Here is a 13281-nt window from a genome sequence, read left to right as displayed (position 1 = left end):
GTTGTTAGTTTTTAAAACTTATGAGAGAAAATATAATGAATTTTATATATTTTTTAATATTATTAGTGAAATAACGATTTTACTTTTATCTCTGACAAAAAATTTTAACTGCAGTTAACCCATAAGTGGGACTTTGATTTTTTTAACTCTGTAAGTGTAACTTTGAAAACACATCAAAACTCAGGTGGAAATTAGTTCTTTGGCCTTTCTAGAAAAATAATATCATGCGTACCAACTTTAAATACACAAATATATACACATTTATATATATTATTATATAATTGAGTAATATTTTATCCTTAATCTATGTCTTTGTCCTCTTGCCCATTAAAACACGTGTTATATCTTTAAATGAGATAAAATGATCTATTAATATTCAACTTTGTTAATTCTTAATGACACAGAATTCGATAACTTATCTTAAGTATTCTCTTTCTCTTTTTATATTTTTTAGTTTTATATATATATAAAAATGTTGCTAACAGTATTGTTGATAGAGTAGTATTATATATATAATTGTGTACACAAACAATGACATATTATATGACTGAACAACTAAAAATTAAAAAATAAAACAATATTCAATCATATAGTAATATATTGTTACTTATGTATAAAATTGTATACAGAGTATTATTATGTGACTTTTGAAATAGAATATTCACTTTAAGGAAAGATCATGATTATAATTTTATTAGAAGGACTTATTCAAATTATATAACACCATATTCTCATAACATTCATCCAAGGAGATGTTAAGTTTTCTAATTAACAAGGTGTCATATGTTGATATAAATATATTTCCCTCTTTTTTAAATTCAAATTACAAATTAAATAATTTAATTAGATGAATTTCAAATATACTATTCTCTTCAAAAATCTTGTATATAAACAAAGAGGGGAAGAAGGAAAAGGAAAAAGACGAAGGGAGAGGAAACAAGACAGAGTGAATATAAACAACAATAAATATAAGCATCACTATTGTGTAGATTATCTTGTATTTTTCTTGTTACACACTCAAAGTAATGACAATATTTAGAACATAGGCACTCTGATTATTGAACCATGAATCATGAAAAAAAATAATGTGTCTTTTATCTCTTTTTATGTTTAATTTAATTTAAATTCCCCCACATTCAAAATGGACTAATCCGAATCTTTTTATACTCTAATTACTACAACCATAATTTAGTTTATACAAAATTTTGAATTATATACTTTAGTTGGTGGTAACAAATCACATCAACAAGTGTAATTCGCATATATTCATAAATTTTTCTTAATTGTAAATTTACCACCAAGTGGCTCACGCATTGTTTCAAAATATAAGGGGGTGTTCAGTATAGATAATATTTTATTATAAAAAATAAATGATTATCTTCAAGATAAAGTATTTAAAAAATTAATTGATATAAATGATTATTATATTTGATAAAATTTAGTAAAAATTGGTATGTATAAATAATAATTGTGTTTAGTTAGAGGTATAAACATAATAAAACATTTTTTGTACAATAATTTAACACTGATAAATTTTCTAAATTAAGTTGTTTTATAGGACCCTTTTTTTAAATATGACATCAACACTTACATGGGAAATAATCATACTGATTAATAATACAAATTTAATATATGAACATGCAAGATTTGCTGGATCAAACTAATTTTGATAGAATATTACTAGAACGAAACCTAGAAGTCTAGTCGATCTAAAGAGTCTCTAGCTCAAGCTTGACTTTTTTTTTTTAAATTATTTAAGTTTGATTCATTTAAGAAGAGTTGAACTTTAGTTTAATTTGAGTTTGAATTGATTCAAGCTTTAAGTTCAATTTGGTATTATAAAAAAAAAAAAAAAAACTAAAATAACATCGTTTTGATATATATTAGTCAAAATAACGTCATTTTAATTGATTTATATTGAATTTTTTTAGAATTATATACTAAATTAACTAAACATCTTTTAAACTTGAACTCAATCTTAAAAATATTAAACTTTTATCTTCAAATTTAAACTTAAATTTGTTTAAACTAAGCTCATTCCGACACCTTTTTGAACTCAAACACACTTGGTTAATCCTACCAAAAAGCTTAAAATGTCCATCGGTTTGGAACCGAGAAACAATGATATCTAACGTTCATTAAATCCAAAAAATCTGAAGAGTTGACCATATGAACTGATTATTCACACAATACACAGCAGGGAATCTGAAACGTGTGCTGACTTTGCACCTTATATCTTGGAATATTATCTACTTGGACAAAAACCAGAATGATTTATGACAATTTTCCAAGACTCAACAATTGAATCTCGATGACTTACGTGTAAGACTAGAAATCTTCTAATCAAACGACGTGCTTCATCCATTGTATTTAGTTTCGGACGGCTTATCAACTTTCGTAATTTTCTTTGTTAGTTTCACATCTACCCTTCTTTACATCTCTCTGAGACTCCCTCTCTATATATACACTATATAACATAACTTCTCTCTCTGCACTGCAAGAGCAGAAAGATGAAAATGGCATTTGGTGATTCACGATTGGAGTTAGTTTATGTTCTTGTTTTGTTGCTGGAGTTGTTCATCAGCCAAGCCTATGGTGCTATTTCTGAGGGAAATATGAGAACCATAGAGGGAATTAACAAGGAGGGTCCGTACTTGGGTGTTGTAGTGCCAAATGCCTTTGAGATGAATCCTCTTTTACAGTCTCCCAGCTTTCAGCCTCATCAACGCTTGCCTTACTTTGATTTTTCCGGTAAGAATGAAAAAACCTAGGAAGATTTTTGTCGTCTAACTTTCTTCATCATTTTCTTCTTCTATATATGATGTTTTTCATATATATATAATTCGTACATGCTTGTATTGTTGACAGGAAGAAGGTTTCGAATTGGACGATTGAACAATGAGAAGGTTATTATTGTCATGACAGGACTGAGCATGGTAAAACATATATACATGTTCTATATATGCATGGTGTATTTAATTAATAAAGTTTTATATTCATTTCATATGGTATATTTACATATATATATATATATATATATATTTTGGTTGGGCAGCTTAATGCAGGCGTAGCCACAGAGTTGTTGCTAAGTCTTTTTAAGGTGAAAGGAGTTCTGCACTATGGAATTTCTGGAAATGCAAACTCGAAACTTCAAATTGGAGATGTTACCATTCCTCGGCATTGGGCTCACGTTGGCCTTTGGTATTGGCAGGTATAACTTACTTTTAAAGGAGAAATATGAGCAAAATATAAAATTGTTTGGACGTTGTGCATACATATATCGTTCTCTTAACTACAGATTGCAACAGGTATGATAAAAACTGAATACCATAATCTTTGTCTTTGTCTTTGTAGAGAAAATTTTTCCCTATCTTTGATAAGGAGATGATAGAGAATTCTTGTCCCTTTTTCGTAAAGAAAATTCTTTCCCCTTCCCTTCCTTAGCCCAATAAGAAAATTTTCTCATACTTTTTTCTTGCCTCAATGGTAGGAAAATAAAAGAATATTTATTAGTTGCAAGGACATGTTTGTAATAATTCAAATTTTTTAAAAATAATTCAGTACCTAAGAGTTTATAAAATATATAATAGAGGACCAGCCAGGAGATATATTTATCTTTACCCCTACTCCATCTCTAATTGAAGGAATTTTAGCCATCACCTATTTTGTTCCGTCACCATCTTTTAAAGGAATTTTATTTTTGTTTGGAGAGGACTGAAGACCCAATTTTGCGGATTGAATTGCCGTATGTACTTTTAACCTAATTGTATATCCTCTTGTCTTTCAGGCAAACGAGCAATATTCCTCAGGAACTACTTTTTCCTACTACAAATATAAAAAATTCCCCAAATGCTCCTGATTGTTTACTTTATAAAGTTTTATTATGAACAGAGGTACGGAAGTGGACCTGATGATGAGCTAGCATTGGAATCCGACGGAGACTACACCAGAAGCATCGGCTATCTTAAGTTTTCAGATTATAACCTCAGCATAAAGAAAGCTAACTCCTCATCAGATAACCTTCTGAACAATGTCTGGTATCAGCCTGAAGAAATTTTCCCAGTTCATGGAACCCCTGAAGAAAGGCAACATCTATTCTGGGTTCCTGTTGACAGCCATTACTTTGCACTAGCAAAAAGACTAAAGGTAAACATGGCAGTCAAATCATGTGTTGTATTCTATCGCATTGTATGATAGGTATTATATTCGTACTAACTTGTCCGTCTGTGTTTTTGGGTGCAGAGTCTGCAGTTGGGTCGCTGTGTGAATGAAACTTGCTTGCCAAGACCTCCAAAGGTGGCGAGGGTTACAAGGGGGATTAGTTCTAACTGTTTCGTGGACAATAGTGCTTATCGAGAATTCTTACACTCAAAATTCAATGCAACTCCGATTGACATGGAAACTGCTGCCGTAGCTCTCGTCTGTCACCAGCAAAACGTTCCCTTTATTGCATTTAGATCTCTGTCAGATTTAGCCGGTGGAGGTTCTGCTGTGTCAAATGAAGCTGCCATCTATAGCTCTTTAGCAGCTCAAAATGCTGTTACCGCTTTACTTAAATTCATTACGTTATTGTCTTCGTAAACACGCATTAAGCAAAACACTTTTATTATCATGATTATTTGTAAGATTCAATCACAATATATTATAATAACTATTGAAAAAATCTTAAATTCCAACTCCTTTAGGACTTTATCGAAGATTTTATACTTTAACATGTTAAACTTCCCTTAAAAGGGTAATCGTATACTTAATTAGTAAATGTAAGAATAAAAAACAAAAGATAAGAAAATTATACAGATATAATACAGTAAATATTGAAAAATACGTTTATAAAAAAACACTTGTAAAACTTGGATATAAAAAATATGTGAAACATGTATATATAAGTTTAATACGACACATCATTAATAATATATTTTTAAAAATATGATAATATCAAATATAATTTTAATATTTTTCATTAATCTTTTGATTAATAATTTAAATATAAAGTATCTAATTGATTATTAAATCAAATATAACATAATATATAATTAAGATTTAATTATCATAAAAAATTATCGAAAGAGATTAAAAATTTGAATGGTAAAAAATTATATTTTTTATTTTATATAATTTTAATATTATAGTGCTCAATTAAAAATATAAAAAATATTCTTTTACTTTAAAAAATTTATAAAAAATTAAAAAAACTTAAAAAAAATACTTTAAATATGAAAAATATATATTTTATATGTTTTAAATTTAAAAACTTGAAATACTATATTTAAAATATGAATTAAATGAAGACACAAATCAAATCGCATTTTTATTAACTACGCTTTATAATTATTCTAGTTACGGGAATTTATGGAAAGAGCATGGCCTACCCAGATTTGACGGGGAACTCCGAGACAAATGCATCTGCTAAAAAGCGGGCCGAGGCTGCCGCCGGGCCATACATCTTTCCCCCGGCCCTGATGGATTCACATAACACCGAAAACAAAAAACAAACGGAGTGTAATTACCTTTTAAACCTACGCAGAAAAAAGAATTTTATCTGAAAAAATAAATTTAATTAGATGAGCAATACTATGTGTACCCAATTTTGGTACATAATTCATGTACATAATGATGTGTCATCATGTAATTAGGTGATTTTAAAACATGTGTCACCATATGATAAAAAAATATTCAATCATATGATGACATCTCATCTGTGTATACAAATTGTGTATTAAAATTGGGTACACATAATTTTATTGTAATTAAATTTCGCTTTTATGATTCCACCTGAAATTTTTTTAATTAAATTTAATAAAAATTATAAGTGAAGACTGAAGAATCAACTCGATAGGCTTAGCCTTATGAAAACGAATTTCTGTCTAACTACTTAAAAAAGCACCCAAACCGGAAGCTGAGGTCATTCTAGTAATTTCAAAGCCGTCGCGCTCGATTAACAGAAATCTGCACCGAACCACCACCGTCATCTCCAGATCCTAGCCCAACCTGACCTCCGCCACAACCTTTTTTAAACTCTACGCAGCAAAACCCCACCTAATTCTAACCAAAGCAAACTCAAACCTCTACACCTTGCCACTGAAACTCTTGAAAATGCCATCTCCACTATTAAGACCTTCTCTCTCCTTCTCGCCAAAAGCCTCCTCCTCTCTCATCCTGAAAGCCCCTTCTCCTCCTTTCTCTGGTCACTTATTTATCATCTCTGTGATTAATCCCACGGCGCATTCCTCAGTCTTCTCCAAAAGTTCAGGCTGAACGAGCAAAACTAATGTTTGGAGTTAGCACCTTTACTTTTCAAGGAGTTGTTTCTTGTCCATTTTCTTCCTTTTCTTCAATGCTTCAACGACCAAAGATCGAGTATTTTGTTATCTTTATCATTTCCGGAAGGTTATGATAGCGAGGATTATTCTGGAGGTAAAGATGTATTGGTGGTTTTTCCGTTAACTAAATTGTTGTCGAAAATGAATGGAGATTAAACTTCAGAGGTGAAAGAGCTAGAGAGAATTTATGAAGAGGTTTATGATATAGTCGTTTTGACAAATCTGAGAGCAATGAAGATGACATCGTCAAACTGAAGAAGGAACTCGGATGGACTAAGGGGCGCTATAATGTAATGCTTCAATCTGTAATTTTTTCTCCTCATTATATGCATTTTGTTTTCTGTTTTGAAAAAAAAAACCATAATTTTGAGCATGTCCTTTCAAATGAGGCCTTAGAATGAATTTTAAAATTTAAATAGTTGTTATCTGTCGTAAATGAAACTCCCCATTTACGGTAATTCTGATGTTTTTTCAGAATAGGGGCTAACTGTTTAAGGGTTCAACAAGACACTGCCCATTTGTATCTGTCTCTCCCTGATCTCCACAATATTCATTTTTCCCTCTTCACTGCATTAATTTGATGTTGTTTGAACCGTTCAAGCTTCTATTTTTATGATCGAAAACAATTATTTGAGCTAGTCTGCCTAACACTTTCTGAACTTTCTAACCTGCAGATCCCTTGACTTGGATTTTAGATCCAAAATATAGAAAAAAAGTACTAACAATAATGCAATAAAGAAAATTTATTTTAATTTATAAAACCAAAAATTGTTTGATTAGATTCTTACTGTAGTATGTTAGTGGGAAGGTCAAACTTTTGCTTTAATTACTCGTCAAACCAGGCGAACTTATAAATAATAATCAATTCCTTATGTGTGGATTTATATTATTCCAATTATTCAGGCTCCACTATGTTTCATAATTTTTTCATTTAATTGTTTTATCTCTAAAAGTCTTCATTCTTGAAATTTTGGAAACTTGTGATTATATTATATCATTATTATATTGTTATTTTATAATAGATCCATGACTTTTCTTGTCCAAGTTGTAGTTTCTGTATATTCGGTTTGACAATTCTAAGCTTAATGTATTTGTATCATCATCCAGCTACTATGGGCTGAAGAAGGAGAAAAGTCAGTTGAATTGTATACAGGCAGCAGCATATCCAAGTCTTCATCAATTTGCCCACAAAGCTCCCTCTAAGCATCCCAGAAGACCAGAATTTCAGAAAGTTGACAATTCTAAGCTCAATGTATTTCAATGGACAATCATTATTCTTCAGACTCTGAAACTGAAAATGAGGTAAGCGGTGGTAACTAGAAAACTATCTCCTCCAAGGGTTGATTTTTCTATGTAGTTAAATTCATTTGTAATGTCGTCTCTGTGTCATGTAGCACAAAAATATAAAAATGTCACCGTCTGAACCTAGAAATATCAGAACCAAGAAACAGAAGGAGCCCATTTTGGCTGATTCCAGTCAGTATGTCATCAATTTTGAAGATTGGCCAACATTGCTAAATTGGCTGCTTTATTATTTTTAACATTCGTATTCCTCTTGCTTTTAGTTCTCCAGATCATCCAATGGAAGATACTGATCACCCACCTGGCGATGGAAAACATACAGCTCCAAAGGACTTTGTTTGTCCCATAACCGGCCAAGTATTTGATGACCCAGTGACTCTGGAGACAGGCCAGACTTATGAACGCAAAGCAATCCAAGAGTGGATCAAGAGGGGGAACTCAACATGCCCCATAACACGCCAGAAGCTGCATAGTACTCAGCTCCCCAAAACAAACTATGTGCTCAAAAGGCTTATTGCAAGTTGGAAAGAAAACAACCTTGGTTCACACTTGAGTCAGTCTGAGAGCCCTCTCCTAGAATCTGAGCCAATGTCCAAGTCAATTCTGCCTTCAACTTCTCCAAACAGTGTCATCAGCCAAGCCACCATTGATGGGACAATTACTGCAATAAGACATGCAATTAACAACCTTTGTATGTCAGAAATTCTCAAAGAATCTGAAACGGCTGTCCTCCGAATCGAGCGGTTCTGGCAGGAAGCAGATATGGATCTGGATATTCAAACTATGCTTTCAAAACCTCCAGTTATCAATGGATTTGTGGAGATTCTTTTCAATTCTGTTAATCCTCGAGTACTCAAAGCAACTGTTTTTCTGTTATCTGAACTAGGTTCAAGAGATAAATCTGTGATCCAGATACTTACTAGAGTTGAATCTGATGTTGAGTGTATTGTGGCTCTTTTCAAGAAAGGTTTACTTGAGGCGGTCGTGCTGGTATATCTATTAAGACCTTCCACCATGACCTTGATTAAGATGGATATGATGGAAGCTCTCCTCAACGTGATTAAGAAGAAAGATGTGAAGCAAAAATCAGCTTCAGTGCTTTTGTTGGGACAGATTATTGGGAACAGTGAAGAGAGCATTGTATCTTCAATTGCCAATACAATTGTTTCTTCAAAGGTGTTCGAAAGCATTATTGGTAGCCTGGAAGCTGAGTGCGCCAAGGAGAGAATTGCAGCAGTTCGTATCTTATTGAGATGCATGCAGGAGGATGGGAACTGCAGAAACACCATTGCTGATAAAGCTGAGTTGGTTCCTGTTTTGGATAGCTTCATGGCTGGAAGTGATGTAGAAAGGTTCGAGATAGTTTCTTTTCTCTCTGAGTTAGTCAAGTTGAACAGGTATACTATCATTTCTGAATCTCTATATGCCCTGTAAGCTGCCAATTTTATGATTAGCATGTTGGCATTATGCCTGTCTGGGTTGATTTCAATGTTTGGTTTTCTCCAGGAGAACATTCAATGAGCAAATTCTCCACATTATTAAGGATAAAGGTACATTCAGTATGATGCACACCCTCCTCGTTTATTTACAGAGAGCCAAGGAAGACCAATGCCCTGTTGTTGCGGGTCTCCTTCTCCAACTAGATGTGCTGGTTCGGATTTCAATCTCTCTGTCTTGCTATTTGGATATTTATGACCCTACGACAAATAAGTAATTTTTGTGATTGTTATGGCTAATTCCTGGAAATGGCTTGCATGGTCAAATTCATGGTCTTGATCTGTAGGCTGAACCGAGAAAGATGAGTATATACCGTGAAGAGGCAATGGATACCCTCATTTCTTGCCTCAGAAATTACGACTGTCCTGCTGCTCAGGTAGCAGCTGCTGAGACAATCATGTTACTACCTGGGAGGTTCACTGGCTCTGGGAAGCCTCTTACACGGGCTATTCTTCTAATGCGTGCTGGGCTTGGGAGAAGTTACAGAAGTCTAATAAGAACAGCGCAGCTTGGCAGCTTTTCAAAAGAGATTGAAGTTTCTTTGGTATGTTTCTTTCAAAATGTTGAAAATTATTTTTGAATCATTACTATTATTTTTTTACTGCTGGTGTATGATTTTATAGATTTTCCATCCATTTATTATTTGTCACTGATATTTTCTCTCTTTGCAGGAAGAAGAGAAAGCTGCTGATGATTGGGAAAGAAAAATGGCTTTTGTTCTTGTAAGCCATGAGTTTGGTCTGGTGTTTGAGTCTTTAGCAGAAGGCTTAAAGAGCAATTTTGCAAAGTTAAGTTCAGCATGTTTTGAGTCAGCAACATGGCTCCTATACATGCTGAAACTTATGCCAGACACAGGGATCCAAGGAGCAGCCAGGGTCTGCTTACTCCAGCGCTTTGTATCAATATTCAAGTCTGCAAACGACACTGATGACAAAGCCCTTTCATTACTTGCTCTAAACAGCTTCATACATGACCCAGGTTGGTAGCCATCTTTGAAATAATTATAATTTTATATGTATCACTCACTGTGAAAAAAGAAAACATTAGAAAAATTCCTCAAGTCTTTTTAAGGGCAACATTTAATGTTAAGTTTTGCAATCATACTGTGGGTTGAATTTGGTGTCATTTGGATCTAATAATTTGATTTTCTAGTTGGCATTTGAAACATAAAGACAAATTGTGGGAGAGATATTGGATCTTACAGGAGAAAACAAAATAAGGACTTACCATCTTCATTTTTATTTACTGTGCAAATGCCATTCATAGTAGCATCTCCATGCTAGAGAATTATTTTTCCTGTTTTCTGTAGGGATACAGCATGCATATGGTCTGTAGACTACCTGCAATTGGTTTCTGTGTCTTCTTTCAGAATTAGTTGTTAGTATACTGAAACTTGATGTCGTAAATTTCAGAGGGGATGGTTCATCTGTCTCCCAATATGAAGGACATTATGAAAGGCCTGAGAGAGTTTCGGAAATGCTGTCCCTTGGCCTTAGAAATGATAGAACTTTTCTCCGAAGGGCATGAATCAAGTTCTGTAAGTTCAGTACAATGCTGTATATTATATATATCCCTATAAGATGAAGTATCTTAAATGCAGTTTTTTATCCTTCTTTGGTGGCAGGACTTCTGGAATCATAAAGAATTAGCTCAAGTAGATTCCAGTGAAAATGGAGAAGTGGTTTCCATAGTTTGCTTCAGAGACAAGATATTTTCTGGCCATTCAGATGGAACTATAAAGGTGGCTGTATCCATATCGAATTACAGAAGTCTTCAATATTTATTTAGTTTAATTGAAGCAATCTGAATTACAGAATTCTTCAAATTTTATTTAGTTTTATTGAAGCATTTAAGCATTAACAGACTAAACTTAAACTTGAGTCAAACATTTTATTCTCAAATTCTGTAGGTCTGGACAGGGAGAGGTAGCATTCTTCATCTCATCCAAGAAATCCGAGAACATACTAAGGCAGCTAGCTTAGCCGTTTTACAATCTGGGGAAAAACTATATAGTGGTTCACTTGATAAAACTGCACGGGTATGTTAAGATAATTCTTCCAATTATATCTACTAACTTTGCAGACTGAAGTAATTCTTACTTATTATGATGAGTAGGTTTGGTCCACTGGCAATGAAGAGATCCGTTGTGTACAAGTACAAGACACAAAGGATCAGGTTCAAAATCTAGTTGTTGCCAGTAGCATCTTTTGTTTCATTCCACAAGGAGCTGGTGTCAAGGTATGATCTAACACGATTTTGTAAGATTTATTTTGTATAAACTAAATAAAATAAATCAATCTTAATTCTTCAGGATCTACGTACATGTTATAAAATATTGAATTATACTTTAGGGTTATAAGAATACTTGAAACGTTATACAATTCAAATCCATAGAACCTTTGAGAATCACCTTATGATTAGTCTTTTACTTCAAAAACCTTCCTTATGACGACTTTCAAGGGATAAAGTTGTAGCGATTAGGTTTTGAAGCGGAGACCTAACCAATTTGTAAAAAAGATTCCTTGGGCCTTATCAAAGATCCAATAACTTAAAGGTCCATACTAAACTGTCCATCCAAATCATAACCTTTAAATTTATTAGACTTATCTTTATTGATTACTCAAACTTATTTGTAAATTGACATTAAACTATTCAATTATAAGGTTTTATTAAACCAAAATAATAATTAATGTCAGCCTACATCAAGAAATTTTTAACATTATTTTACAAGTTTTGGATAAAATTGACTTTATCTATCACGATTCATCTTTTCTATTATCTATAATATTTTCCCCACATCACATGCTCTCACCCTTTGAATTTTATAAGATCGATGAAGTTGGGTTTTTGTTTAACTGAAAACCACTCTTTTCGATTTTCTCTTAGGTTCACTCTTGGACTGGAGGATCCAAACTGTTGAATTCCAGAAAAAATGTCAAGTGTTTGACTCTTGTACAAGGAAAATTGTACTGTGGATGCCATGATAGTAGTATTCAGGTATGGGAATGAGGTTCTCTTCATTGTTATAGTATCACTGCATTCAACTTCTCGAAACTAACCCTTTCTCCAACTATTTAGATTCTAATGACCCTCTTTTGGTTTTCAGGAAATCGATTTGGCAACAGGAACAGTAGGTACCATTCAAATTGGTTTGAGAAAATTACTTGGAAAGGCAAATCCAATTCATGCATTGCAAGTTCACAATGGACTGATTTATGCGGCAAGCTCCGGCTTAGATGGGGCAGTTGTGAAGGTATAAATTTACCACCAAAAATGCTCTACCATTACCAATTTTTTCCCATTTTTTATATCATTATATAATTATGATTTAAATTCAACAAAAAATTTAGATATGCTGATGTAACTTTATGTTATTTATAACTAAAAAATTAACAGGTTCTATCAAACTAATTAAGACTGTCTTCAACTCATTTACTTCAAGTCATATATCCTGTTAGGAAATTTGATGAACTTACTAAAAGGGCTGAACTTTGGTTTTGCAAAGATTTGGAATGCTTCAAATTATGCCCTGGTTGGGTCACTGCCAACTACATGTGAAGTACGGGCAATGGCCGTAACCTCAGAACTAGTTTATTTGGGATGCAAAGGAGGAGCTGTAGAAATTTGGGATAGTAAGAAACAAACTAAAATAGAAACACTTCAAACTTCCACAAATAGCAGGGTTCAATGCATGGCTCTTGATGACAATGAAGAAGTTTTGGTGATTGGAACTTCGGATGGAAGGATTCAGGTAATTGATTTCTTTATCTCACCCTTCAACAAGGGACAAACTTTTTTATATATTTATTTTCCCTGATTCAACTATAAAAGAGTTGTGTTTATCTACATTATTGAAATTTTATTAAGGCCCTCCAGTTAACTTCCACAGCTTTTGTTTTAAAATTTAAAGATTAAGACCTGTCTTCTGGTTTGCAGGCATGGGGGCTGAGCTAGAAAACAAGGATGCTGTGAAATTTTTGATAAGAAGAACAGCTTTAAGTGGATTAAAGTGAACAGAATTCTTCGTATTGTGCAGATGATATTTTTTATTGTCAATTATTCTTTACAACATTTTATTAAAAAAGCTTCTTCAAGCATGCGCAGAAATGTAAATAGCAGATAAATATTTATCACATGCCAATTTGTCAAATCACATTTTGCA

At 32.9% G+C, this 13281-nt stretch overlaps 2 protein-coding genes across 3 annotated transcripts; both read left to right on the top strand.

Annotated features, from left to right (window-relative positions):
- The first annotated feature begins 2425 nt into the window (after positions 1 to 2425).
- Positions 2426 to 4628, top strand: LOC123200346 (bark storage protein A). The gene is made up of 5 exons (XM_044615511.1): positions 2426 to 2751; positions 2869 to 2936; positions 3056 to 3211; positions 3892 to 4146; positions 4243 to 4628. Exons 1-5 carry the CDS (start codon positions 2511 to 2513, stop codon positions 4579 to 4581), a joined length of 1059 nt encoding a protein of 352 aa, XP_044471446.1. The 5' UTR covers positions 2426 to 2510; the 3' UTR covers positions 4582 to 4628.
- Positions 4629 to 5936: 1308 nt separating this feature from the next.
- On the top strand, positions 5937 to 13281 carry LOC123200855 (putative E3 ubiquitin-protein ligase LIN-1). 2 transcript variants are annotated; one of them, XM_044616245.1, is made up of 15 exons: positions 5937 to 6610; positions 7428 to 7622; positions 7715 to 7800; positions 7886 to 9019; positions 9129 to 9273; positions 9406 to 9663; positions 9791 to 10097; positions 10532 to 10656; positions 10744 to 10860; positions 11029 to 11157; positions 11235 to 11357; positions 12006 to 12116; positions 12226 to 12372; positions 12625 to 12870; positions 13056 to 13281. In XM_044616245.1, the coding sequence occupies exons 2-15, from the start codon at positions 7581 to 7583 to the stop codon at positions 13071 to 13073; spliced, it is 2988 nt and encodes a 995-aa protein (XP_044472180.1). In that variant the 5' UTR covers positions 5937 to 6610; positions 7428 to 7580; the 3' UTR covers positions 13074 to 13281. The 2 variants fall into 2 exon arrangements, with proteins under 2 accessions (XP_044472180.1, XP_044472181.1); XM_044616246.1 differs by lacking the exon at positions 7715 to 7800 and having other exon boundaries at positions 5939 to 6610.

The sequence above is a fragment of the Mangifera indica genome, chromosome 17 (genome assembly GCF_011075055.1).
Source record: "Mangifera indica cultivar Alphonso chromosome 17, CATAS_Mindica_2.1, whole genome shotgun sequence".
Classification (NCBI taxonomy): domain Eukaryota; kingdom Viridiplantae; phylum Streptophyta; class Magnoliopsida; order Sapindales; family Anacardiaceae; genus Mangifera; species Mangifera indica.
Note: the sequence above shows the minus strand (reverse complement) of the source record. Positions and strands in the feature narration are given on the sequence as shown.

What these genes read in the sequence shown, in the direction of transcription:
- LOC123200346 (XM_044615511.1), top strand. Translation starts at nt 2,511, where the DNA reads ATGAAAATGGCATTTGGTGATTCACGATTGGAGTTAGTTTATGTTCTT. An exon ending in TCATGACAGGACTGAGCATG is followed by an intron (nt 2,937 to 3,055) that starts GTAAAACATATA and finishes TTGGTTGGGCAG; the next exon opens with CTTAATGCAGGCGTAGCCAC. An exon ending in CACTAGCAAAAAGACTAAAG is followed by an intron (nt 4,147 to 4,242) that starts GTAAACATGGCA and finishes TTTTGGGTGCAG; the next exon opens with AGTCTGCAGTTGGGTCGCTG.
- LOC123200855 (XM_044616245.1), top strand. Translation starts at nt 7,581, where the DNA reads ATGGACAATCATTATTCTTCAGACTCTGAAACTGAAAATGAG. An exon ending in ATTCAGATGGAACTATAAAG is followed by an intron (nt 10,861 to 11,028) that starts GTGGCTGTATCC and finishes CAAATTCTGTAG; the next exon opens with GTCTGGACAGGGAGAGGTAG. An exon ending in GCCATGATAGTAGTATTCAG is followed by an intron (nt 12,117 to 12,225) that starts GTATGGGAATGA and finishes TTTGGTTTTCAG; the next exon opens with GAAATCGATTTGGCAACAGG.